Source organism: Dama dama, chromosome 10 (genome assembly GCF_033118175.1).
Source record: "Dama dama isolate Ldn47 chromosome 10, ASM3311817v1, whole genome shotgun sequence".
NCBI lineage: Eukaryota > Metazoa > Chordata > Mammalia > Artiodactyla > Cervidae > Dama > Dama dama.
In genome coordinates this window covers 36,479,506-36,505,897 of record NC_083690.1, presented here as the reverse complement: position 1 = coordinate 36,505,897, position 26,392 = coordinate 36,479,506, and the positions used below count along the sequence as shown (strand labels likewise).

General features: G+C 59.0%; 2 protein-coding genes across 8 annotated transcripts; one reads left to right on the top strand and one right to left on the bottom strand.

Annotated features, from left to right (window-relative positions):
* The first annotated feature begins 5,723 nt into the window (after nucleotides 1-5,723).
* GNB2 (G protein subunit beta 2) lies at nucleotides 5,724-11,006 on the top strand. Its single transcript, XM_061153543.1, has 10 exons — nucleotides 5,724-5,880; nucleotides 8,214-8,359; nucleotides 8,572-8,610; nucleotides 8,726-8,832; nucleotides 9,133-9,196; nucleotides 9,279-9,441; nucleotides 9,533-9,599; nucleotides 9,938-10,139; nucleotides 10,230-10,446; nucleotides 10,528-11,006. The coding sequence occupies exons 2-10, from the start codon at nucleotides 8,303-8,305 to the stop codon at nucleotides 10,632-10,634; spliced, it is 1,023 nt and encodes a 340-aa protein (XP_061009526.1). The 5' UTR covers nucleotides 5,724-5,880; nucleotides 8,214-8,302; the 3' UTR covers nucleotides 10,635-11,006.
* Nucleotides 11,007-11,320: 314 nt separating this feature from the next.
* Nucleotides 11,321-26,183, bottom strand: GIGYF1 (GRB10 interacting GYF protein 1). 7 transcript variants are annotated; one of them, XM_061153537.1, is made up of 29 exons: nucleotides 26,121-26,183; nucleotides 22,691-22,824; nucleotides 21,443-21,802; nucleotides 20,286-20,437; nucleotides 20,146-20,206; nucleotides 19,922-20,032; nucleotides 19,698-19,827; nucleotides 19,524-19,619; nucleotides 19,304-19,415; nucleotides 19,105-19,213; nucleotides 18,794-18,834; nucleotides 18,406-18,576; nucleotides 18,028-18,281; nucleotides 17,792-17,900; nucleotides 17,215-17,352; nucleotides 16,897-16,994; nucleotides 16,496-16,667; nucleotides 16,225-16,391; nucleotides 16,009-16,109; nucleotides 15,808-15,924; nucleotides 15,562-15,662; nucleotides 15,350-15,432; nucleotides 15,116-15,262; nucleotides 14,815-15,045; nucleotides 14,422-14,606; nucleotides 14,187-14,347; nucleotides 13,939-14,099; nucleotides 13,727-13,856; nucleotides 11,321-13,637 (listed from the first exon to the last, which is right to left on the bottom strand). In XM_061153537.1, exons 6-29 carry the CDS (start codon nucleotides 19,954-19,956, stop codon nucleotides 13,585-13,587), a joined length of 3,102 nt encoding a protein of 1,033 aa, XP_061009520.1. In that variant the 5' UTR covers nucleotides 19,957-20,032; nucleotides 20,146-20,206; nucleotides 20,286-20,437; nucleotides 21,443-21,802; nucleotides 22,691-22,824; nucleotides 26,121-26,183; the 3' UTR covers nucleotides 11,321-13,584. The 7 variants fall into 7 exon arrangements, with proteins under 7 accessions (XP_061009520.1, XP_061009524.1, XP_061009523.1 ...); XM_061153541.1 differs by lacking the exon at nucleotides 26,121-26,183 and adding an exon at nucleotides 25,221-25,239 and having other exon boundaries at nucleotides 15,808-15,920; nucleotides 16,080-16,109; XM_061153540.1 differs by lacking the exon at nucleotides 26,121-26,183 and adding an exon at nucleotides 25,221-25,239 and having other exon boundaries at nucleotides 16,009-16,094.
* Nucleotides 26,184-26,392: the final 209 nt, after the last annotated feature.

Genomic DNA, 26,392 nt, shown 5'->3' with positions numbered 1-26,392 from the left:
CAAGTGGTTAAGGTAGTTTATTAATGTATTTCATCCATCCATTCATTCATTCAACAAACATCCTTTATGCCTATAGTGTGCCAGGCATTATGCAAGCTATGGGAATACCAAGGTGCATAAAATATATCCCTGCTCTCAAGCAGTTTTAGTGCAATGGGGATCTCAGCTGTGCATGAAAATGTGGTGAAATGGAGGCTCAGAGGAGGGAGGGGCTACCTGTCTCTGAGAGTCCAGGGAGACTTCCAAAAGTGAAGTTTGAGCTGAACTGTGAAGGATAAATAGGGGTCACTGGTGAACTAGGTGGAAAAGGTCTTCTACCCAGAGAACACTGTGAGCAAAGGTCTAGGGAGGTGGACATTTCTGCCATATGTGGAAATAGGAGAGTTGGATGCGAGCTGGTGGCAAAGACCAGTGTCAGAGGAAGATGAAACTACAAAAGTAGTCAAAGACCGACACATTCATCCCTGAACTCTATTTTTACTTAGCAAATACAAAGCATCTGCTATGTGCCAGGCACTGTTACAAATGCTTTACAAATACTAAGTAATGTAGTCCTCATAATGATCTGATCATCATCCTCATTTTGCAGGGGAAACAGAGGCACAGAGAGGTAAGTGACTGGGCCACTCAGCTGGTAAAGGTATGGAGCTGAGATTTTATGTATATATTTGGCTATGCCAGGTCTTGGTTGCAGCACTCAGGATCTTTTTTTTTTTTCCTTTCTAGTTGCAGCAGGTGAACTCTTAGTTGTGGCATGTGGGATCTAGTTCCCCGACCAGGGATCAAACCCCAGTCTCCTGCATTGGGAGCTCAGGGTCTTAACCACTGGACCAGAGTTGAGATTTGAACTGTGGTATATGAAGAGTATTGATCCGGGGGAAAATGTTGCCATGCTTCTATTCATTTCTTAGGTGTTTAATGTTTTCCAGGTGTCTGATAGGCACTGAGAATAAAATGACTCACATAACTTGATGTGACTCTGAGTTTAATGTCTGTTTTGGAAGATGGATGATTAAATGATTAGCTCAATAAAGTCATCTAACGGTTCTCACATTGGCTAAACCTGAGCACCTGCTAATGACAACAAAGGTGGTAGGGTCACGACCCTTAGGCCCCACACCTTGGATGTGACTTGGCATCTTGTGAGGGTCCGTTCATTGCTGGGTGAACTCTCACCAGACAAACCAAGTGCCCTGGCTTCCCAGAGAGCCCCTAGTGCAGGTGGCAAGTGCCCAGGAAAAAACAGTCCAGTGAAGGCTGCAACAGGCATGGAGCCAGCATTGCAGTGGGGCACAAACAACAGTGTAGTCAGGAAGGCAATATTTAAAGCGAGAATGAGAAAATGAAAAATTTCCCAGTTGACAAGGAAGTGGAAGGGGAGTCGGGGTGGAAGGCATTCTTAGTAGACAGGACAAGCCCCAGCCTGTGTGTCTTGCAAAGAATTTTGGCCCTTCTCATGGAGTCAGTGGGGAACTACTGAATGGTTTATGTGTGTGTGTGTGTGTGTGTGTGTGTGTGTGTATAATTTTTATTTGTTTATTTTTGGCTGCTCCGGGTCTTTGTTCCAGCACACTGACTTCTTCATTGTTGTGCATGGATTTTCTCTAGTTGTAGTACGCAGGCTTCTCTAGTTGCGGAGCGCAGGCTCTAGGGCGTGTGGGATTCAGTAGTTGCCACACATGGCTTCAACAGTTGGGGTGCACAGGCTCCGTTGCCTGGCGGCATGTGGAATCTTTAGTCCCAGACCAGGGATTGAACCTGTGTTTCTTGCATTGGCCGCAGATTCTTAACCACTGGACCCTGCATGGTTCTGAACAGCAAAGTTATATGATCCAACTTGCATTGTAGAAAGACATCTTCTAGCAGCTATTTGGTAGGTTGATTAGAGAGGGACTATCCTAAAAGACTAGGAAACAGGCAAGAACCAAGGTAGTAGCTGTTGGCATACAGAAGGGATAGATTTAAGCAGTACTGGAGAAGTAGCATTGACAAGCTGTATCTACAGATGACACTGACTGCCAGCCTTACCTCAATCGCCATCTCCCTTCTTTCTTTACAAGTTATGTTTTAGCTGGGTATATGGCTACAGACTACACTTTCCGGCCTTCCTTGCATCTGGCCAACTTCTGAGTAGAAGTTTGTGGTGTCCTTAAATAGAAAAGAACTTGTGCTTCCATGCCACACCCCCTTCCTGAGAGACGAGATTCAGTAGTGGGAAATGCCTGGGCCACACTGGACACAGAGGTGGAAGCCACAGGTTGAGGAGGGCCAAGATGTCCCAGAATCCTGAAGGATCTAGTTTGGGGTTGTTGCTTAAGCCACTGAGTTTTGAGGACTCTTCATTCTAGCAGCTTGGACTATAGTCTAACTAACTGACTATCCTTTGGATATGAGGCATGAGGAAGTGAGAAGCTCCTGGGTGGATGGTGGTGCTGTTATCTGGGCCAAGAGACTCAGAGGAGGGGTAGGGCTGGGCAGGATGGGGTGGGGTGGAGGAGGATTACTTTAGTTTTGAATATGTTGAGTGAGACATCTATAAACAGTGGAGTGTGGTCATGGTTTTAACAACCAACTCTGCAGGGAAGGGGAACCTCGATCTCAAGCATATGCTGACTTCCATGGCCTAAATACTCCCACCACGATGATGAGTTACTATTTATCAACATGACCTCATTGAATAAGGAGTTGGGAAGAGAGGGATACAGTAGGCTCTTGTGAGCTGGTCCAAGCTGGCACTAGCTGACTTCAACAGTGCACCAATGTCCAAAAACATCCAGGTGGAGATGTTCAATCTGCAGTTGGACAGACATCAAATCTGCATGAGAAGATAGAGATTTGAGAGTGATGAGCAATCGTGGGTAATGAAAGTCCCAGTAGTGACTGGAGTCACCGTGAATAACTTGGAGTGAGAAGAGGCTGAAGTCGGGATCCCAGAAAATCAGTGTTTATAAAAGATCCTGGAAGGTGGCAAAGGCTGAGGAGAAGCCTGAGAAAGAACAGTCAGAGGGAGGACGAAGTGTCCCACATCGGGGCCAGATTTTCCACATGTGCTCCAGAGCTTCTGCCTTCTCATAGAAACTGGCCATCCACTGGTCATCCCCTACCTGTCTGTATCTTCACCTCTCTCTCCTCACTGTCCTTCACATTATTATCTAAACAAGCTCTCGTAGTTCCCATCAAAACACAAATATCTTGATTCCACATTCTCCCACTGCTGCTGCTGCACCTTCCTCCACCCGCTCCCAGCCAATCTCCCAAAGTTTGGGCTGCCTTGGTCATCTCCACTGCCTCATTTCTTACTTGCCCTCAGCCTGCTGCAAGCGGAGCATCCAGTGCAAAAGCTCCACACAAAGCCAGCATCAGCCTCCATGGTGGTCAATCCTATGCCCGCTTCCCAGTTCAGCCTTATCTCACCTCTCGGCAGCATTCAACAACATGTACCATTCCTTTTTGGAACACTCTTTTCTTTTGCGTTCCAGAATTCCACCTTCTCCTGATTTTCTTCTTAGCTGGCTTCTCCTTTGGCAGTTTGTTCTCTGCCTGACCTTTAAATGTTGGAGCTCCTCAGGGCTTGGTCTGAGGCCATCTTGTCTTTTCCCTGAACCTCTTTATGACTTCATCTGCTCTAAAATGCCACTCATTCCCAAGGCTTTATTCCAACCCAGATTCCTGCTGAGCCCCAGACCTACTTAGACTGCCACTGCTGAGCATTCTGCCTTGCACCTCTCCTAGGCACCTCAAGCCTAACACGTCCCAACTTAGAACCCTTGATCTTGGGACGTCTCTGCTGATCCAGTGGTTAAGAATATGCCTTCCAAAGCAGGGGATGCAGGTTTGATCTCTGGTTGGGGGACTAAGATCCCACATGCCACCGGGCAACTAAGCCCACGTGCTATAACTAGAGAGAGGCCTGCGTGTCACAACCAAGACACAACGCAGCCAAAAAAAATAAATAAATAAATGTTAAAAACCAAACAAAAACTCTTGATCTTCCTCCCCAAATATATCCCCTCTCAACTGCTCTGCTCTCAGTAAATGGCACTTCCAAGCCACCAGTACTGATAGTTATGCACATGATTGTCTACCATCATCTCTTCTGTATGCACTAAGCTCCCTGCACGCAAAGGAGGGTACACAAACTCAAGGCTGTATCACCAGGGCCTAAGACATCACTGGGACTCAATAAATATTTGCTGACTGAGTTAAAGTAAGGAAGCATATTAGTACAGAAACCAAAGTGAGAGGAAGCAGTGTCAGATGCCTTATAGAGATAAACAAAATTGGGTTCTAGTCTGAGGCTGCTAGTTTTCTAAATGACTTTAGGGAAGTCTCTTTGCCCATATGTAGATTAAGAGGAAATAGAAGTAAATTATAAGGTCCCTTCCAAATTCTAACTGACATCTATTATCTACTGTTAATATATTACTGAAATGGTGAGTGCACGTAAATGGAATTTGTGCATAACTAAGAATGACTTTTTAAAAAATTTCCTTTAAAAATTGGTGCTTTGATGGGAATTCCCTGGTGGTCCAGTGGGTTTAGGACTCCGTGCTTTCACTGCTGGGGCCCAGGTTTAATCTCTGGTTGAGGAACTAACGTGCTTCCCCCATGGTTCAGATGGTAAAGAATCTGTCTGCAATGCAGGAGACCGAGTTCCATCCCTGGGTTGGGAAGATCCCCTGGAGAAGGGACTGGCTACCCACTCTAGTACTCTTGCTTGGAGAATCCCTTGGACAGAGGAGTGGTTTGAAAACTATTTGTAATGCCTTTAACAGAGGCTACATAAAAAGTGTTTGGTACTTTTAAATTGCATGAGGACTCAATGAAGGCTCTTCATTGACTTGAACTTACCAGAACATTTTCACAATCCGTCCGGATCTCATAACTAACCAAGGTGACTTGCAGGGGAAGTAGCTATCAATAGTCTCATTTTGTAAATTTGGAAGCTAAGGCACTTATATTCTCAGCCTTTTGCAGGGATGGTCCAGACAGGGGTTCATCAAGAGGCTAGCATCGCACACAATAAAGTCGATAAAGCTGCCCTGGTTCATGTCGCAACTCTGCAGCCCTAGGAATGTTTCCACTATTTTAAATGGGGACAGTGGCAGTACTTCATAATATTTTCGTGAGGATTAAATAAGCGTGGAAATCAATAAATACGAGTTGTTATTAGTGTCATGCAGCCCACTGGACAACGCGGGGACATTGCCTGGGCAGGACTTTTTTCACAGCACACCTGAATTCTCAGGAGCTGGCCTGGCCCCTACTCCTCCCTGCTCGGTTACCTTCAGAATGGCCGCCCTTTCCTCTACCACCTTTGAGACCCGCTGCCCGGCATCTCTCTAACCCCGCCCCTCCAAAGGGGCGTGGCCTCACGGACAGGGGCGGAGCCAAGGCGGAGAACTGGGGCGTCGAGCTCCTCTTCCCAGTCTGGAGCCGCCCAATCCGGGAGGGCGGGTCACGTGACCAGCCAGCGGTTTCACCCTCCCCTCTGCCGGTACCACCTCTGCCAGCCCCAGGGGGGGATGTCTTGTGTCTTTTCGGGAAGCAAAGCATTTGTTTCGGCCCGTTCTGCTCGAGAATATCGGGGAGAACTATCTTTTATGTGACAGGGTCAATCTTTGCCGCTTAAGTGATATTTTCCCTTCCGGCCTCCCCCCACCGAGCAGTTGGTCTCGCCCAGCCGGGCCCTGGGCGCGGCGGCGACGGCCGCGTCACTGGCGGGCGGGATCCCTCCGCTCTGGGGAGAGCAGCGCTGGACGGTTGAGTTGGGGTGACTGAGAAAATCCATCCGCGTCGCCGCTGCCGCCTCCGCCGCGGAGGAAGACAGGACCTCCCGCGCTCCTCTAGCGACCCCTTCGCAGAGTCCCACCGCCACAGGTACCTCCGCAGATAAAAGGAGTCCTCATCCCCCCCGCCAGCCCCAAATTCCCATGGGGGAACCTCTCTTCCGTCTGTCTCCCCGGTCTGGCCTCTCGGGAGTGGACGTAACTCTCCAGACCTCCCCTCCCTTCTTTTGGCCCCGTCGCTTCCAAACCCGGAAGGGGAACAGGGGGACCCTCGCCCCCAATTAACGCACGCGCTTCCGGCACCATCGGGGGGTGTTTCGCCTGGCCCCAGACCCCATCCTAGCCCCACCTGCTTCTTGCTCCCTGAGAAGTTGGGGGTCTAAATTCGGGGCTTCCTCTAGGCCCCGTCCCGCCCCCTTTCCCCACCACTACCACCCTCCTGCCGGCCCCTGAGTAGCACCCCTCGTGTCTTCGCATTTCGCACCCCCGCCGGCGTTCGTCTTGCAAAACTCCAGAATCCTCAGAGAGGCAGGCAAGGCCGCGAGGCTGTCCCTCCCTTCGTCTCTCCTCGATTTGGGTTCTGCGCCGTCTTTTTTGGCCCCATTACCCTGAACCAGACACCTCGGCACCCTATTCCCTTTAGTAGTCCTGACCCCACGCTTGGTTCCCAGCCGACCTCCCCCACACACACCTAGCTATCTTTTGGGCAAAATGGAGGTCGTGGGGGCCGGAGGGCCAGGCCCACTGCGCCTCGCAGCGCGGCACCGGCCCGCGCCTTCCAGCTGCCAGATCCAGGGACCCTCCCTTGTCTCCTCCCCTTCGCCCCGCCAGACCTGCGGAGGCGGTGGCACCCACATTTCTCCTTGGGACCCCGGCTGCTGTATGCCCAGAGTCCGGGGCCGCCGAGGGGGGCCCTGGAAGGTGATGGGGATTGAGGGCTGGGAGCGTCGCCCCCGCCCCCAGCGGCTTCCTCCTGGCCTGCTGCTTCCTTCTGGCCTGCTGCTTCCTTCTGCCCGGGGCGTCTGGCGTTGCCGCCCGGCCTGGGCTGCTGGCAGCTGGAAGGAAGGGGCTTTGTCCGGAGCTGGGGAAATAGGGTGGGGAGCTCTGCCCCCACTCCTTTCTTTGGAGGGGCGTCCTCTGGCGCTGGCGTAGAAATCTGAACAGACCAAGGGGAAATGTCAGTGGGGAAGAAGAACGCCCAGGGCCTGGGGGAAGTGGGACCCGGGGGGGGGGGGGGATTGGGGGGACGCCTGGGTCGGCAGAGTGCTGTGTGCATGGCCAGATCACACAGGTGTCCAAAGTGGGGGGGTATGACTCCGGGTCCTGGAGCAGAGCCATCCAGGCCCCTGGGGCCCCGGCGCCGAGCTCGCGGCAGGGCTCTGGGGGAGAGGAGGGCGCAGGGGCTAGGCCGCCTGGGGCCGCCCGCTAAGCGCGCCCGCCGGCGCCTGGGAGAGAGCAGCTCCGCGCTTCGGGGCCCGGGACCTCTCTTCAGAGACCTAATTACCGGAGAGCGGCTCCCACGGGCTTTCTGCGGGCGCGCCGGGGCGGGCGGCCTCAGCGCTGGAGGGAGCAGCGGCTTGGGGCTGCCTTCCCCGCCACCCTCGCCTCCACCCGCCGCGGGCGGCTAATGGGGCGCAGCCGGCCCAGGGATAATCCGGGGTGAGCCGTCCCGAACCTATTAGTGCCCAATCGGCTTTCCCCAAATCCTATAAACAGCCACCTAGGCCGGCTCCGGGAGGGGCGGGAGGCTGGGTCGGGCGGGGGCGATGGGGCCGGGGGTGGGGTCACCCACCCTACAGGTCTCAGCCGTGGATGCGGTTGCCCTGGCAACCGAGCTAGGGTGGGGGCACTTCACCAATGAGGTGCTCTCAGTCCGGGTGACGGTTGCCTAGGCAACCCCACGAACAGCCCAGCTTTCCCCTGTGGTCTCCCCCACCCCCAGTCGAAGCTGGAGTGTGTGTGTGTGGAGGGTGTGCGGCGTATAGGGGTGAATTTAACGAGGCACCGCCCCTTTTAAAATTAGGTGCTAGGAGGGCGGTGCCTGTGCGGCCAGGGCGGACGCCGGGTCTGTTTTCGAAGGGACTCTCCCCGGCACCCCTCCTCCGCCAGCCCCCCAGTTCCTGCCACGGGTGTCCCGCCCGGGCTGCTGTCCGAGGGAGGGGTTTCCCTTGCGCTTCCTCTTGCACTTCTCGCTCCGTTTCCGGGGGGCGGGAGAAAGATTGGGGAAGTCAGCTGTTGCTCGGGTCACAGCTACGTCTCTCCGGGCCAGAGACCCGGGCTCTGCCCCGGGGAACCGCGGCCACTGCTGGCGCCCCTCCCCCTCCCACCCACCGGTGCTTACCCCTTCCGGGCCGCGCTTCGGCCCCGCCTTTACCCCCGCTTCCCCGGCGGCCTTGGGCCTGACGTCAGCCCTGCATCCCCCAGGCCTCGGGCCAGCGGCGAGGAGCTGCCTCCCCCAGCCCCCGTCCCGCGGCCCCCAGCCGCCCCCAACCCCGCCCCACGGGCCCGGCGCCATGAGTGAGCTGGAGCAACTGAGACAGGAGGCCGAGCAGCTCCGGAACCAGATCCGGGTGAGGGACTGGCGGGCAGCCGAGCGGGCAGGGCCCGGTGGCTTGTGTGTACCGGGCCAGGGGAGGCACGGGAGGGGTGTATGTGTCTGCGTGGTGGGGGGCAGTACCCTAATCTCTTCCTGTCTCATCCTTTTCATTCCCCTGTCTAACGTTCTCTTTTCTCTCCTCCCCATCTTCCCTGCCTCTCTGACGGGCTCTGCCATCTCTTATAGGATGCCCGAAAAGCATGTGGGGATTCAACACTGACCCAGGTGAGAGGAATCAGGGCTGGACTTGGCTTTAGGGAAGGAGTTCAGGTGGGAGGCATATTTCTCCGTGGGCCCTGCCACCCGAACCTTCCTGAGCCCATTCTGCCTCCACCCCCAGATCACAGCTGGGCTGGACCCAGTGGGGAGAATCCAGATGAGGACACGGAGGACCCTCCGTGGGCACCTGGCCAAAATCTATGCCATGCACTGGGGGACAGACTCAAGGTGGGTGAAGTCGGGGCTGTGTGCTGAGCCATCGTGTTCACCCTGGGCTGAGGCAGGGTGGGCAGGGGCCGCCTTGCACATCGGGCACCTCAAATAGGATGCCCGTGTTGGCAAGTCAGTTTGGGAAGACCTGACTCCCAGATGCCCCCAGGGGCCGGGGAAACAGTACCAAACCGAGCGGGGAACTTCTGGGCTGCTGCCGGAAGTTGTCTCTCACCAAATGGGAGGGGGAAGGGTGTCCTGCCTCCAGAGGGGCCTTCCCACCCTGACCCCTCTGGCTCTCCTGCCTCACTCCCGCAGGCTGCTGGTCAGCGCCTCCCAGGACGGCAAGCTGATCATCTGGGACAGCTACACCACCAACAAGGTAGGGGCGGCGCCTGCGGCTAACGGGACGGGGCTGCGGCGCTGGGCCGGCTCTCACCCTGGGCACTACCCCTCGCTCCCAGGTCCACGCCATCCCGCTGCGCTCCTCCTGGGTCATGACCTGTGCCTACGCGCCCTCAGGGAACTTCGTGGCCTGCGGGGGGCTGGACAACATCTGCTCCATCTACAGCCTCAAGACCCGTGAGGGCAATGTCAGGGTCAGCCGGGAGCTGCCTGGCCACACCGGTGAGTGGGCCTGGGCGTCCTGGGCCCTGTGGCGGGGGCAGGGGCTGCGCCGGCCTCTGACAGCCCCCCGCTCACCAGCCGCTTCCCTCAGGGTACCTGTCGTGCTGCCGCTTCCTGGATGACAACCAAATCATCACCAGCTCTGGGGACACCACCTGGTGAGGCCCTGCCAGCACCAGGCAGCCGGGGCTCACCCTCACTTCCTGCCGGGGCGGGGTGGGGGAACACCGCCTCAGGGCTTACGCGGCAGGTAGTGCATCCCCCGCTCCAGCAGTGGCAGCGCCCTCCTTGCGAACCCCTCTGCCTCTTGTTCTGGCGGCAGGAAGGAGGGACGAGGGTGGGACCCCTCCTCATCTGGGGCAGGAGCAGGCGCTGGCTGCCAGTGCTCCCAGCGCCGAGGCGGGCTTGGGCCTGGGCTCAGGGGGTGGGGGGTAGGGCAGAGGGCATCTGTCCTCACCCGTCTCTGACCCTTTCCTTCTTCCCATCACCTCTTCAGTGCCCTGTGGGACATTGAGACCGGCCAGCAGACGGTGGGCTTTGCCGGACACAGTGGGGATGTGATGTCCCTGTCCCTGGCCCCTGACGGCCGCACCTTCGTGTCGGGCGCCTGTGACGCCTCCATCAAGCTGTGGGACGTGCGGGACTCCATGTGTCGACAGACCTTTATCGGCCACGAATCTGACATCAACGCCGTGGCCGTAAGTTCTGGGCGAGCTGGGACGGCCCCTCTCTGCCAGGCTCCCAGCCCTCCCTGCGGCCTCACCCCACTCTGGTCTTACGTCCTGCAGTTCTTCCCCAACGGCTACGCCTTCACCACGGGCTCGGATGATGCCACATGCCGCCTCTTTGACCTGCGGGCCGACCAGGAGCTCCTCATGTATTCGCATGACAACATCATCTGCGGCATCACCTCTGTTGCCTTCTCGCGAAGCGGCAGGCTGCTGCTCGCGGGCTACGACGACTTCAACTGCAACATCTGGGATGCCATGAAGGGCGACCGCGCAGGTGAGACCGGGAGCTGAGCAGGGGGCAGGCAGGGACAGGGGAACCGGGCCGGAGGGGTTCTGATGCCCCCTTCCGCCCCAGGTGTCCTCGCAGGCCACGACAACCGTGTGAGCTGCCTCGGGGTCACTGATGATGGCATGGCTGTGGCCACAGGCTCCTGGGACTCCTTCCTCAAGATCTGGAACTAACAGCCCTGACCCCAACTGGGCCCAGGCTAGGAGGGGCCCTGCCCGTGCCCACACTACAGGCCGGGAGCTCTGGGGCTGGGTGCACACCGAGCCTCCCTCCCCGGGCCACGGGGCCTTGGGTCCCTGCTCCCCTACCCAGGTTTGGTTCCTCCCGGGGCCCCCACTGTGGAGATTAAGATGGGGATAGAATGGGGAAAGAGGAGGGCTAGAAGGCCCTCATCCTTTCGCTGCCCTGGGGTTGGGGCCTCATCCCGCTGGAGGGCCAGAGGCAGGAGGTGGAAACTCCAGGGGCTGGCTTTTTTAAAAGTGGTTTTATTTTAATTTTTATTATATTTTCAGTTTTTCCATAAAGGAACCAATTCCAACTCTGTACCTGGTCTCTACCCTTGCTTGTTGTCTTTCTCACTGTAGTCTCAGCTTCCAGCAGCAGAGGGGGTGGGGGTGGGGGTGCCCCCGAGTAGCAGTCAGGGGGATAACACGCTGCCTCAGTCAGAGGCTTCCTCAGTCAGAGGCCGGATCACAGGCAGGACCACCTCCTCTGGGTCAAAGGTCATGGGCATCCCACAGGCACAGCGCTCTGGTTTCTGGTCTGGCTGCCCCCCACCCAAGGCTCATTTCCAGCTCTTTGAGTTGTGTCTGTCATTCCCAGCGTTCCCTTCGCCCAAGGAAAAAACTCAAGAAGCAGATGGGGAGAACACACACCAAGTTTTATTGGGAGGAAGTATTTACAGAGGCAGGTAGAAGAGAAGGGGTCACATGGGGTGGGGGAGATTGTGGGTACAAGGCAGACGACAGGTTACAGAATGGCCCCTGCACCCACCCCAACCCCAGGACGGGCGGGCGAGCAGCAGGGGCCCAGGAAGACGGGCTGGGGAAGGACAGCAAGGGGCAGAGTCCCTGGGCTGGGGGGCTCAGGGGCTTGTAAACATTGACCACTCTCAGAAGGGGATGGGGGTGGGAGAGGGCTCCCCCTACACTTCCTCACAGGGTTAAGGCCTCTCCAGGCTCAAGGGCCCCCTAAATTCAAAGTCTCTTTAGCTGGGGGGGGAAGGGGAAGGAAGAGACGGGGAAGAGTGTCACCCCCCCCTCCCCCTGCATTGGCTGTGGCAGGGGCGGGGGCAGTTACATTCAGTCACAACAGTACTCCCCCCACACCTCTAATGCCACCAAACACTGGCTTGAGGAAAGGGGGAGCTGGGGGGCCAGCAGCAGCAAGACGTTTCCCCCTGGCCCATCACCCCCTTATTGCTTTAGAGAGAATACAATATTGTCTTTTCACGGACGCTAACACTGTTGAAACCAGGGAGAAGCAGGTGGAGGGGGCCCCTCCACCCCCGAGGCCAGCTTTATCCCCCGACACTGACCCAGTTGCCACTTTGGTGCAAAAAGAAAAAAAAAAGAAAAAAATGTCGTCTCTCTGGGGATAGATGGGGAAAGAAAACGGGGGCTACTCCCCATTTCCCCAGGGCAGGAAGGATAAATACATTCATGGAGGGGAGGCAGTGGCAGAATCTTGCCCTAATACTGCGCTCTGAGCAATGAGGTCCATGGGAGAAGTTAGATGAGAAACTCAAAAGATACAACAAACTTAAAAAAAGAAAACCCACGAATGGAGACAAACCTAGGTAGGTGATTAGGAATAAGAAGTTGAAGGGCAGCCTACCCCGACCCAGGAGAGAGACACTCCCGTTCTTGACACCGCCCCCCCCCCCCACCCAACATTTAAAAAACGTCAGGGGAGCAGGGAGGGAGCAGTCACTCACTCCACTCCCGTTTGGTCAACAGAGGGGTCAGGGCAGAGCTGGGTGGTCCACATCCCACACAGGTGGCTGCAGGTGGGGGGGGCTCCCGCTGCAACCCGAAGCCCCCAGCGGCCCACTCCCAGGGCCTCCTCAGCCCCGCCTCTAGCCCCCTTCACAGGAGAAACAACAGTCATTGAGTGGCGCCTCTCTCCAGCTCCTGGAGGAACTGCTCTGCCCCAGCCTTGCTCAGGGTTGAGGCGGGGGCGCAGCAGGGGCTCGTGGCCCAGGGAATACATTCATGTGGCAAGGCAGGGAGCCGGGCCTCTCAGCTTCACACCCAGGCCGGCCCCCCGAATGGCAGCGGCTGGGGACGCCCCTCACCAGGGCCAGAGTGGGAGTTCTGCCGGCCTGACGACAGCCAGATGAGGTTGGCACCACAGGCCTTCTCCCATTCACTCCGTCGGCTGAAGCAGGATGGCCGCCTGGGGCGCCGAGGCGGCCTCACGCATTTGTGCAACTTTCCCCGAAGCAGCAAAGCCAAGGGGCTACTCTGGCCAGGCCCCCTGGCCCCAGACACCTCTGCCAGTCACAGCACAGGGGGGCCGTTCACAGCGGGTCCGGCCGGCGGGGCTGAGGGGGCCTCGCTGTGCAAACTGCTGGCGCCCCAGCTTCCAGTTACCCCAGTGGCCCGCCTTGGGGCGGGGAGGGTAAGTGCAGCCTCGGGGGCCAGGCAGAAAGGTCCGTGGGCCATGTCCCCAGTGCCCCAGATAACAGTGTGTTTTTACTTTCAGTCTCCTAACCATTTTTTTTTTTGTTGTTTTTCTTTTTTCTTAAAAAAAAAAAAAAAAAAAACCCAAAAAACAAAAACCTCTGTGGATCTTCCATTATCACTCCCACTATCCGACAAAGGGAAAGGGAGTGCTTAGAGTCTACTTCTTAACCATTTTTTTTTTGTCTCCTATGTTTCCTTCAATGTCATTTAAAATTAAAACCAAAAATACAAACAAAAAAAACCCTTCCCCCAATCTGTAAAGTGCCTCGTGGTGGGTGAGTTAAGGTGCATCGTGTGGTTTGTAACAAGTGCTGGGGACCCTGCCCCTGCTTCCTCCTATGCTCCCCGTGAGGAGCCTGCAGACTGGGGACCGAGGGGTCCAAGCCGCTGCTGCTACCCCTGGCCTACAGCCCAGGGTGCTGGTGGGACGGGCTGGTCAGTAGTCATCCACGCTCTCGATCTCACCAGAAGGTCCGTGCAGGGAGTACCCTGAAGCCAGGGGAAGCTGAGTTTGAGCTTGTCCATCCAGGCTCCTGCCCGGTTCTGAGGAAGGAGCCGCCTCCCCGCTCCACACTCACCCAAGATGCTGGGGTCCGAGTGCAGCATCAGCGCCCGCCTCTTGGCCTTGCTGCCCTCCCCGGGGCCGAGCTTGGTGCTGTGGTTGGTCTGAAAGGCTGTCTGCAGGGAGCCACTGCTCAGCCAAGCCTCCTGCAAAGCAACAGAGAGGAAAGACAGGGGTTAGGGGACTCTGGGCCCCTCGCCGCCTCCAGCCAGGGCTCTGAAACCTCACCTGCTGCTGCCGCTGCTGGCTGGCCTTCTGCTTGGCCCTCCGCTCCAGGAATTGTTTGGCAAATTCTTTGGCTTCCAGCGTGTCCCCCAGGCAGGAACGGATATAGTCGTGGACGTCATAGGGGGATTCCACCTCCTTGAGGATCGCTACAGCCATGGGCACTGTGGGGCAGGATGGGGGGTCAGGACCCACGGAACGGCGTCTGGATCCCCTGGCCCGGCCCCCTGGGGTAGGTGTGCCGCCCGTACCGTCCAGGCTGCCCGTGGTGCTCAGTGTGTGCAGCATCTGCTCACACCACTGGGTGAAGCCGTCCTGGGGCCGGGGGATGCCCTGCAGCAGCTTCAGCAGTTTCTCTTCCTCCTCCGTCTTCTTGCGCACAGGCCGGCCGGACAGGTGGCTGTACGAGTCACTGCGCGGGACGGGGTGAGTCGGGGTGTCCCCTCAGGAGGCCCGCGCCCCACCCCGCCAGGGCCCGGCACCCACCTGAGAGAGGGGCTGCTGCGGCTGTTCTTCAGGCCCAGGCTCCGGGCCAGGCTCCCGCTGCTCTTGAGGGTGTCTTCCCAGAGTCCCAGGCCGCTGCTGCCCCCACTCTTGTCGGGCCCGCCCCACAGTGGCCCGGCCTCAGATACCCACTGGTTCAGGGGGGCGGCGCCCAGGCCCCCGAGCTGCTGCAGATGGCAGGAAGTCAAGGGTGACCCACACAGGAGGGCACATGCTCAGGGGTGCTGAGCGGGGAGGTGCGTTCAGGTGGCAGAGGCAGGGTGAGGTGAGGGCCTCACGGCAGAGCGCGCCTCCGGAGTCCGACAGGGACCCGTGCGCCCCCCCACCCCGGGTCACCCTGGGAGCTGACCAGAAGGTGCCCGCCAGCCTGCTCACCACGCGGTGGTTGGGGGCCTGGGCCCGCGATGGCTCCCGAGGCGGGGGCTGCTTATGCAGGTGCCGCTCGCCCTCCAGCTGCAGCTCCAGCAGCGTCTTCATGGACAGGCCCTGCTTGGCCAGGCCGGCCCACAGGGGGGGCGGGGAACTGGGTGCAGGAGGCACGGGGACGGCGGCCGCCGCCTGCTGCTGCTGCTGCAGCAGCTTCAGCAGCAGCTCCTGCTGCCGCACCTGGAGGAGAAGCCGCTGTGAGGGCCGCCCCCCAACCCCCACTCCGAGCCAGCGGCGGGCGGGGCCCCACCTGCTTGCGCCGGAACAGCTCCTCTTCCTCCTGCCGCCGCTTCTGCTCCTCCTGCTGCTGCTGCTGCTGGCGGCGCTTCTCCTCCCGGCGCTTGCGCTCCTCCTCCTCCCGCTTCGCCCTGAGCTCCACTTCTCTGCGCTCCTGGAACTGGCGGGTCGGGATCAGACACCAGGCTGTCCCGGCCATAGCCTGGCCCCTGACACCCAAGGACTCCGGCCCCAGGGGCCCACTCACTTTGTGTTGCAGCTGGAGTTGTTCTAGAATTGGACCCTGAGTCGAAGAGTTAATTGGTATGTCCCAAAGACTGGCCTCACCGCCTGCGGGGGCAAAGGCAGCTGCAGAAGGGAGCTCTGGCCCCCGGCCCCCCACCCACTGGGGGCCTTCGGGGGTGGAGAGTGGACTCCCAGACCTGGGACAGGCTGGGCGGGCAGCCGCGGGCCACACACCTGACTGTGGTGAGGCTGAGGTATGTATGTCCCAGAGGGAACCCGAGTCTGGCACCGACAAGGACCGGTTCATCGTCGGGAGCAAGTTCTGGTCCCCACCCCTGGGGAGAAAGCACTGAAGCTCAGCGCCCTGAAGCCTCCTCCCGTCTGCCCCTCTCCCCACACCACCTGAGGGCCATCAGGTACAGACAGGCCACACACATGCTCAGCCCCGGGCACACAGGGTGGGAATGGCAGCCCACGCACCTGGGGGGTTTGAGAGCTTGGAGCTGCTGCAGGAATGCGGTGAGCTGCTGCTGCTGTGGCGGCGGCAGGTCTCCCAGAGCTGCCTTTTCCCGGAGCACGCACTGCGGAAGCTGGCGGCTGCCGAGGAGCGTGCAGGTGTGAGGCAGGCCAGCCCTGCGTCAGCATGGGCCCTGCTGACCAGCCCTGCTAGGCGCCCCATACCTGCCGACCAGCTGGAGAAACTGCTGGTGCTGCAGCTGCTGGTACAAGGCGGCCGCCGCCAGCTCCTGCTGCTTCTTCAGCCGCTCCTGGTCCAGGTTCCCCTGAGTGAGGCCACAGCGTCCCCGGGGCTCTGCCCATCTGGCTCTGCACCCACCGCTGCCCTCCGTCACACTCCTGCCTCCCGTCCCTGTTCCGCGCCAAAGGGGGTACACTCACCAGCAGTGGGGGAGGTGATGGACCAGGGGCGAAGGGTACGCGACCCCACATCTTGATCACCTCACCCAGTGGCTGGAAGCCCTCATCACAGCCCCGCTTCACCAGCAGGGCCATGGAGAAATAGCCCGCCTGGAACCACTCTGCCATCTCCTGGGTCGTGAAGGGGCCTGGGCCAAGGGGAGGGCAGCCACCGTCAGAGAGGTGCCCCAGAGAAGCCCGTGACAAGGATGGTGCTGTCCCCGAGCCCCACCCGCACCCCCACCCTGTGCACCTTGGATCTCGCCCTGCGGGTCCTTGTAGAACCACTTCCGGGCCGCACCGTGGCTGAGGGGGAGGGCAGTGGCGGCTGCAGAGTGGCGCAGGCCCTGGGCCTGGATGGCGGCTGTGAACTGCTCCTCCTCCAGGGAGCTGTCCTGCAGGGAGGCCACGAGCTTCTCCGCCTCCTGGGAGCCCAGGGGAAGAGGGAAGGCTCAACTGCCCACTTCCACCAACACAGAGGGGGCTGGGGCTGAGGGGGTGGGGTCAGGAAATCAGGTCCGAACATGGCGGGCAAGATGGGGAGAAGGTGGGAACCTGATCGAGGACAGACAGAACCAAGACTCTCTGTTCCCTGCAGGGGAGGGTTCCCAGAGCCTTCGAAGCCCGCCTCCATCCCTCCCCCCCGCCCCACACCTGCTGCAGGTGCTTCAAGCCTTCATCATCTTCCAGATCTGGTGGGCCGGGGGGTGAGCCCGCCCCAGGACTCAGCTGCATTCCCCTCATGTCATCTCCTAAAAAGAGCCAAGTAGGGAAGGTGGGACAGGGCAGTCAGAGAAGGGGGCAAGACAGTGCCCATCCACTACCCTTACTCCAGGAAAGTGGGTGCTAACTGCGCCCCTCCCCCGCCACCTCCCGACCAACTCCCCTGCAGCCTCCTTCCCACAGGGATGGGAAGCCCTTTCCCCACAAGCTCCAGGCTCCAGGGAGATGGTGGCTCTGCCCTCAGGCTACCTTCAGCTGCAGGCAGGTCTTTCTCCACTGGGTCATCGCCTTCCCCGTTAGCTCCCCAGAGTGGGCCCAAGGTGGGCAGTGGGGACGGGGAACTGGACTTCTCCTCCTGAGGAGGCAGTGGGGTCAGTTCCTTCCCACCTGAAAACCAAGGGTAATTACTAGAACTCAAAAGCAAGCCGGAAGGCCTGAAAAGTGACTAAGCACAGATTGTATGATTGTGGCCAGAAGAGCCTCTGGGTATTGAGTCCACCCACACAACTCTGGTCAACACGACCAAGGTTTGGTGAGCAGACACCACACAGGCTCCTCTGCACACTCCTTTCTGCTCCTGCAGTAAGGCCGCGTATCTGCACTGCTGTCCAGGGCTGCGGACACACTACCACTGACTTAACACCGTCTTCCACAGATTCCTCGAGTGATTTTCAAAGGTCATTTTGATTCTGCTTTGATTTTCATCTGACACTCGGCCTTTAGGACAGAGGCCTACTGTTTCCAGGCTCCTCCACATGCCCTGTCCACACTGGCCTTTCTCCGCAGACCCAGCTCGAGGCCGCAGGTGTCCACCCCACAGGCTTACCCGCCTCGGGCCCCTCCTCGTCCAGCCCTTCGGAAGGTTCTTCCTCCTCTTCCTCCAGGCCCTGGAAGTCGAGCTCCTGTTCCTCAGGAATGGGCTCCTTGGGGCCCTTCTGCACGGGGTGGGGGGATACGACAGGGAGGTGAGTGGCAGAGAATAGTGCCATGAAAGGACCCCCCTTGGGGCAGGCAGGTGCCCACCAACCTCTAACAAAATCTCCCTCGCCTCCCTGCAGATACCTTGAGAGGCAAGAAGGCCCCGGAGGCATCGAAGGTGCCCATTTCTTCGTCCTCATCGTCCAGGCACCACTCTGGGAGCCCGTCCTTGTCGTCATCGAAGCCGTCGGGCCCTCGGCACCTCCGGAGGTGAGAGCTGCCCCCCCCACCCCGCCCCTCCTCTTCACCACACCCGCCTCGATCCCCTCGCAAATCAAATTCAAACTTGCGACGCCGGTCCCCATGTTCCCGCCAGCCAGCAGAGCGGGGGCCGCCATCTGGGCAGGAAAAGTGGGGGAGGGAGAGTTGGTACCCAATCAAGCCAGAGTCTCCACCCTTCTGCTGATTACCAGGACCCCCCCCCCCCCCGCCCCCACAATGCCCATCTGACCCCCATCTCACCAGGGCTGGTGGAGCGCCAGCGGTCACCGTCTCGCCGGGGTCCTGCCCCAAGTCTCCAGCTGCCTTCTTCTTCCTCCTCTTGCTCCTCTCGGAGAGAACGCCAGTTTTCGCTATCTGAGCGGGCGTGCTCCTTCCTTGGGCCAGCCCCTCCCTCATCGAACCCGGAGCGTGCTTGGGGGCAGGGCAGGAGGGGAAGACACAGTCAGTGGACGGCAGCCATGGTCCCTGTAAGGCTCTTATCAGACATTTTGCGGGGAAAGAAGAGCCCAGCACTCCTGCCCCCACCACCTCCCCCAGCGAACGGCCCCAACCTGGCTCAGCCATTTCAATCCCCACCCCCTCTCAACAACCAGCAGGGCCCGGCCACCACCCTGGCCCCTCTGCATACCTCCATCCCTCCTGGCTGACTTCTCAAACCGCCTCTCGCCTCTGTGGGAGGGAAAGGTGTGGGTCAGAGGACCAGTCCCTCCCTCCCTGCAGGATCTCAGCTCACCTTGTCCATTCTGCCCTGAGAGAAGTAGGGGGTGGGAGGGGGACTGGGATTGGAAGGGAGCCCAAAGGCAAGGCCACAGGGGTCAGAGGGCGTGGACAGAGCTCTCTGACCAGGGCTAATCTGGCAGGTCTCCCGGAGTCCTCTGATGACAAAGACCCAAGCCTCCCTCCGTGGGGCCCTCTCTGCCACCCTGTCCCAGCCTGCACCTGTCATCCCAACTCTGGCTACGCTGGATCTCCCGGGGGTTTCGGCCAAAGGCCCCTTCACCTTCTTCAATGCTTCTTTGGTAAAAGCAACTGTCACCGCGGCCGCGGCCTGGAGGAGCGAGGGGCGCGTGGGAAACCTGCCGATCACCCCCCAGGTCCTCAAGCCCGCCCGCCCCGGAGCACGCCATGACCCCTCTACCTCGGCTCCGCGTGCTGCCCCTGCCACGGGAGGCGCCACCTAGGGGGGGCCCAGCCCCTTTCCCCATCAGCCTCAGCACGGCCACGCTGTTCACTGACAGGGAGAAGTTTCTCTGAGGAGGGAGCCAGGGGTGGGAGTGAGGACCCAGGCACCCGAGCACCCCCCGTCCAGAACCACACAGCCTCCGCCCCCGCCGGCAGCTGCCCGGGCTGGGCCCCACCTGCTCCTCCTCAGTCAGCGGCTCCAGCGCGAGGGGCTGCAGCGGTTCCTCCTGCAGCAAGGCAGCAAACTCCTTGTCCTGCAGCTCATCAGGGACCTGTGGATCGGGCAGGAGGTATGCATGCTCCTGGGCCTTCTCCACTAGCCGGGGCCCCGGGCCCTGGCCCGCACCTACCTTGCTCTCCTTGACATAGAGGGCCAGCATCTCCTCGCGCCCGTAGCGATAATCGGCCAGCTTGTACTTGGGCATGGCGGGGGACGGGGGTGGGGAGGCCACACTGCCACCACTGGAAAGAGCCCTCAGCCTGGAGGAGGGACACGCAAAAGGGAGAGACAGGAATGTGAGCAGCCCTCTTCTTCCCGGGCTTCTCCATGCCCCACTAAGCACGCCTGACTCACCACTCAGGCCCAAAGTTGAGGGTCTCCGCTGCCATTGTGGAGCTGGGCGCGTCCCAGAGGTTGGTGGGGAGGAGCAGGGGAGGGGGTACCCGGTGTTCACTCTCCAAACACCTGTGGAGGCACAGGGGATGCCAGGCGTTGGGGATGGCACACCCAGCGCCCGAGAGGGAGAGCACTAGGCCGTCACCTAGGTGGACACAGTAACGGGCTCACTAAGGACTCACCGAAGCCAGCCACGTGTCACTCACACCATCAGTTACCCAAAGAGTCACGCTGGGGGAAGGCCTGGGGAGGGGAGGAGATAGGCAGCTAGAGCCCCTGCCAGCTTCCACAGAGGGATGCCCTCCCTCTGGGCCAGACTCACCTGGCAGCCTTGCCCGGGGAAGCAGGTAGGGCTGGGGCTGGGCCCTCTCCAAGAAAGAGCCTGTGCTGGGGTGAGCCAGGACCCCTGGGCAACCAGATGTTGGTCTGAGCAGAGCAGTGCCCAGGGAGGGACCTTCACATCTGGGAAAGATCCTTAACGAGGAGCAAAAAGAATAAAGTGGCTTAAGTGAATGGTCAGACAGACCTCCCTGCCTTCAGCCCTCCTCTGCCTCACATAATAGGAAGGCCCACAGGTGCCTGGAAGCTGCTGGTTAGGGAGCACAGGGGACCACAGCCCTGGCTCCTCCTCATCTCTGCCCTCTGCTCAGCAGGCCTCCCAGGTAGTGAGTTGACTCAGCAGAGCCTGACAGAGGAGCTGGAGGTGCGGCAGAGAACGCCAAGGGCCGCGGCATTCAGTAAAGGGGGGCTGGCCTACAAGTGATGTTCGTGTCAGCTGCTCAGTCATGTCCAACTCTTTGCGACCCCATGAACTGTAGACCACCAAGCTCCACTGTCCATGGGATTCTGTCCGGGATTCCAGGCAAGAATACCGGAGTGGGTTGCCATTCCTTTCTCCAGGGGATCTCCCTGACCTAGGGATACAAACCGGGTCTCCGGCATTGCAGGTGGACTTTTTCTTTTAACCATCTGAGCCACCAGGGAAGCTCACACATGATGTTTAGGACAAAGATAAAACACACACAAACCAGCAAAAAACCCACTGGAATCACAAATGTTCTAGAGAGAGAAAATGCTGGTTAAGAGAATTAGAAATTGATCTGGGGGTTACTTCCCTGGTGGTCCAGTGGCTCAGACACTGCACTCCCAATGCAAGGGGCCCGGGGTTCGAGCCCTGGTCAGGGAACTAGATCCCACATGCTGCAACTAAGACCTGGTGTGGCCAAATAGATATTAAAAAAAAAAAAAAGAAAAAATTTATGTGGGAGCAAAATTACCTCTCCCCTGAAAAGACTCAGGTCTGGGTGCTTGGCAGCTAGAATCCTGAGACTGAGTTGGGGGAGAAACCTGGTACAAAGGGAGCAGGGGGGCCATTCCCGAGCCAGAGGCGGGGCGGGGGGGGGGGAGGGTGGCCGGGGTGGCGGCACACCAAAGGCTGCAGGCAGGCAAGTCTGGCCAGCATGCCCAAGATTCACTCACCAAACAAGGATCAACACCGAGGTCCTTTCCCTGGGATCAGAAAGAGCCTGATCATAAGCACAAAGAGCCAAGAAGGGGACAGCGTTACTGTAAGCTAGGAAGAGGGTTCCCTCACCATAAAGCAGAAATAAGGTCAGAGTCACTGAGGCTGACAGAAGCGCGGGGGTGGAGGCAGTGGCCTGTCCCTCTAAGGAACAGCAGAAGGGGCTGTCAGGAGGTGGCTCATCCCTGGTGGTTCCGAGCACGGGGCAGGCGGGCAGGGTCTCAGGGAGCCGTGTGCAAGGGCCTCCCTCACTGGCTGGGGCAGGGGCTGGACCGGAGTGCCTCCACAGTTCCCATCAACTCCGTGACTCCACCGCTCTGGGAAGGAAGGGGGAAGAAGGGTTTCCACCTGAGGGGCTGTGGGAAGTGGCTCTCGACCACAGCTGCAGGCCAGAAAACGAAGCAAAGTCCACCCCAGACACAGGACCCACCCCAGACCCCCAGCAGCCTAGGCCAAGATGCAGCGCTGCACACCACCCAGAGCAGGGCTGGTCTCCCCCGGCGCAGGCATCTCCTCTGCATCAGCCTCAGCTGGCCCCTTCCGGAGGTGGAGCCCACCCCGGCGAATACGCCATCAGAAGACAAGCCTGTTGCAAAGTTCTTCCCGTCACTCAATTTGACTCAGCCTCCCAGAACGGTGGAGGCCAGTTAAGTCTGTGGATGCTACAGGCCTTATGGAATTTACCCAGTGGATGAATCTTGAAAACATTAGCTAAGTAAAACATGCCAGTCACAAATGAACAAATACTGGCTAATTCCTCTCACCTGAGATGCCGAGGTGAGTCAAATTCAGAGGGACAGAGAAGAACAGTAGTGCCAGGGCTGGGAGGCAAGGATTGGGAGTTGTTTTTTAGGGGGGACAGTTTCAGCTGAAAGGGGGCAGAGGAAAAAGTTCCAGGGATGAGGTGGATGGCTGCACAACATGAATGTATTTAATGCTGCAGACCTGTATCCTTAAAAATGGCTAAAATGGTGTATGTTACATCTGACCACCATTTTAAAAAGGTTTAGGGGAAAAAGAAGACATATGGGGATAGCTCTCCCATACCGAAGTCTTCTCCATTCCAAGAAAAACACCCCACTTCCTAACAAACTCAGGAGAGGCTGTTCTGAGCCTCTTCCAGGCCACCCCAGAAGAGCCCCATCTCCCAGGCGGACAGGAGGAAGAGCCCGCGGTGGGGCGGGGACAGAAAGGGGACGACTCACCCTCCCGCCTGTCCAGGGAGTGGGAAGGCGGCTGGCCGCCAGGCGCTCTCCTCTTCGGGCCGTCACCTCTCTGTCGTGGCTGTGAGGAGCGAACTGAGGAACGGCGGCTGGCTCCGGGCTGAGAAGCAGGGAAACTGCACAGGTGTGAGAGAGGCAGTCAGGCACAAGGACGCAGAGCAGCCGTGAGAAAAACCGAGGGTCTGGGCGGGCCCAGCCAGCGGAGGCCTGAGCCTCGGGAGCCGGTGGCTGCCTGGCCCCTCTTCTGACCGCGAGCAGCACACAAGCGCCCTGTGGTTTCTAGTGCCAAACAGGCATGCACCTTTTCCACTGCTTCTCAAGTGGGGGCAACACTGCTCCCCAGGGCACATCCTGGGGGACATTTCTGGTAGGCGAGACTGGGAAATGAGACCAGCATCTCAGGAGCAGAGGTCAGCGACACTACTAAACATCCTACGAGCCACAGATTTCCCCCAACAAGGGATCATCTGGACCCAAATTATCAATATCTAAGGGCTTCCCTGATGGCTCAACAGTAAAGAATCTGCCTGCAGTGCAGGAGACCCTGGTTCGATCCCTCGGTCAGGAAGATCCCCTGGAGAAAGGAATGGCAACCCACCCAGTATTCTTGCCTGGAGAATCCCATGGAGAGAGGAGCCTGGCGGGCTACAGTCCACAGGTTCACAGAGTCAGACAGGACTGAGCGACTCTCACACACTCACACACACACACACAGATTAACAATAGTGGCAGAATTAAGAAACTCTTCTGTACGCCTCGGGCAGGGGATAACCACACCCACTGTCTGTTTAGGGGGAAGAATGGAAGACAAGGAAACCAAATTGACTCCAGTTCATTCCCCTCTCTAAAGAGCAAGGGAATCATCCCCTAATTACACTGTCCCATGAGAGAAATCTGAAATCCTGCCAGGAGGGAAATCCTCCAGAAAAGAACAGATTAAACAAAATTGTCCCAAGTCTATCACAAACTTTCAAAGCCCAGCATTTGGATCCCTTTCCAGTGAAGGAAAGAGCGGGAGGTGGCAGGCAGAGGACTGGAGACAGCCTCCCTCCCTGGCTATCTGATCTAAGGGTGTCCTGCTTAGCCCCCACCGCTCAGCATCTGCGTGCCTCATCAATCCACAACCCTCCCCACCCCTTCGCCTTCTCAAGCCTCACTATACCCTCCCTCCCTATGGCATCTGAATTATTGCCATTAAAAGGCTGCCCCCTACCGGAGTCCAAGGGAGAGGACACTGAACCTGGTGTTCACCAACAGGCTTGAGGAACAGGAGGGGAGCCTGTTCTCCCGCGTTCCGAAATCACAGGAGAAGGAAAAGATCCAGAGACTAGGCGGTCCCAGTACACACTAAGTTAAGAACATTATTTCCTCATTCCATCACCCCTAAAATTAGCCCCAATCCAGAGTAATGCGCCTTGGCACAGGAAGGCACCACCATTAACAGAAGTAGAATCCCAAATTCCCCAACATTTGAGCAAGCGCCCAGCCCCAAGCTTGTTGGAGGTGACTCCGCCCTTTCTCAGGGTGGAAAGAAAGAGTCTCCACTCGTGATAGGAAGAGAACTCGCAGGATTAAAAAGAGGTGCAAGCCTGTGTTCCTCTTGGCAGGTATGTTAACCCAGCTCTGCCCTCTGAGCCGTCAGGACAATGCCCTGAGGAGTCTAGTAGTTAACAGTTTTCAAAGCACTTTCACACTTTACCTTATTTGATCCCTTCTGCCTACTTGCTGAGGCTTGGGCTCCAGCCAGGGAAAACAAGGAAGGGAGGCTGTAGCTGCCCTGACAGGAGACCCCGAAGTCTCTGACACCCTACCCGAGCCTGGAGAAGGGGCACACGCTCGGCGGGAACCACCCCAAACTCACAAGCATACTTTGTGAGTTTTAAACCATTTTTCTCATTAGCATTTAAAAAATCCTTCCCAGAGCCACCTCTTCTCACCTCCTCGGCTGGAAAGTGGGGCTTTTTTTTTTTTTTTCTATCCCAAACTCCAATCACAGATGTAGAAACCAGCACAAACGGGAGGTCCTTTAATCCATCAAATCACACACAATACTGACGCATCCACCAGCTGAGAAACCCAGGCCAGGAGTCAAAGAACAGAACTCACTTGAGTGTTGCCACCACATGGGACCCTCAAGGTCCCCGGTCCCTGCCATGACAGCAACACAAAGCCCAGATCTGTTTCAACCCTGCCCGATGACACACCGGACCTGCCATCTAGGAACTAAGACTGATGCTGGTGTGAGGGTAGGTGGCCTGGGACAGCACAGAAAATGGTACAGATGAAGGACCAGAGAGCAAAGTCCCACACCGTGAGAAGCTAAGGGGACCAGCCTGTAAGTACTCAAGGTGTTCCAGGTGCAAAGCCAGGAGCGGGGGCTAAACTGCAACCGAGTGTCAGCTCCCGGGGCAGCAAAGAGACTGTGAAGGCTGATCACTGGAAAAGCAGAGATGAGAAGCAAGAGGGGAGTGAGACGGGGGTGAATGAAGGAAAGAACTGGGCTAACAATTACCGGCTGAGCATCTATCTTTCTGGGCCAGGCCCAGATGATGAACCAGACCTGGACTCTTACTGGGAATTCTAGTAGTGACTGCGTACGACCTGCGAGGTGAGGGTCTCTTTGAAGTTAACTTGAAAAAATAAAAAACAGTCAAAGTGTGAGGGGCCGTGACTGGGGAGCTACTGCATCAGGAGAGATGGGCTGAGAAGGGCCCAGCCCGGCCACAGGACAGACTAAGGTGTTTCACTCGGCCGGGCAAGCGGGAGGAAGGAGACCCCAATGACCAAGCACTAATCGCTCGCTGAAATGTAGGGGCAGACCCAGTCGAGGTACTGTGGTTAAGAGAAGAGGCTTCCACGTTAGCCAAAGTCAGGGATCGCTTGCACTTTAAGACCCGCCGGGCCCAGCTCATGCCGAGAAGAACCCGGAGACACGTTGGGCGAAATCTCCGGGGAGCGCCGGGCATTGGGGTCCCAGGCTCCCGGGCGGAGAATGCAGGCGAAGGGAGGTTGGGGGGGCCAGACCGGGGTTCCGAGGGGCCGGAGGGCGACCGTTAGGAGCGCGGGGGTGGGAAGAAGGAGGGCCGGCCCGGGAGGACGGCGTGCCCTTCAGGGAGGGGGCGCCAGGTGCGGGGGCGCCGGCGGCCGCCCCCGGGAAGGAGCCGGCCTCCCTCGGGGCGGCGCGGGGGCCCGGGCCGCGCGGGGGCGGGGAGGGACCGGCAGGGAAGCTTGGGAGGCGGGCGCACCGGACGGCGGGGGCGGCGGCCTCGGGAGGAGACGGGGAGGGTCCGTGCCGGCGGCCCCGCTCCCGCTCTGGCTCTCGCAGGCTCGGCGCGGCCGCCTCGCCGTCGGGGGCGGGCCTGGCCCAGGCCCGGCCGCGGGCTGGGGGTCCGCGGGGCCGCCGGGCGCTTACCGCGGCGGGCGGGCGGCGCGAGGCTCCGGTCCCGGGGCGTTGGCGACGCGCGGCGGGCCGGGGGGCGGCGGCGGCGGGGGTGGGGGCGCTGGCGCTCCCGCGGCGGCCGCTCCTCTCTGTTTGTGTTTGTAGCAAGATGGCTGCCCGCCTCGCACCACGTGACGCGGACGCGGGGCCGCCCCCGCCGCCGCCGCCGCCGCCGCCGCCGCCGCCGCCGCCGCGGCCGCGGCCGCCACAGCCCCCTCCGCGGCTCCGGCCCGCTCCGACCCGCA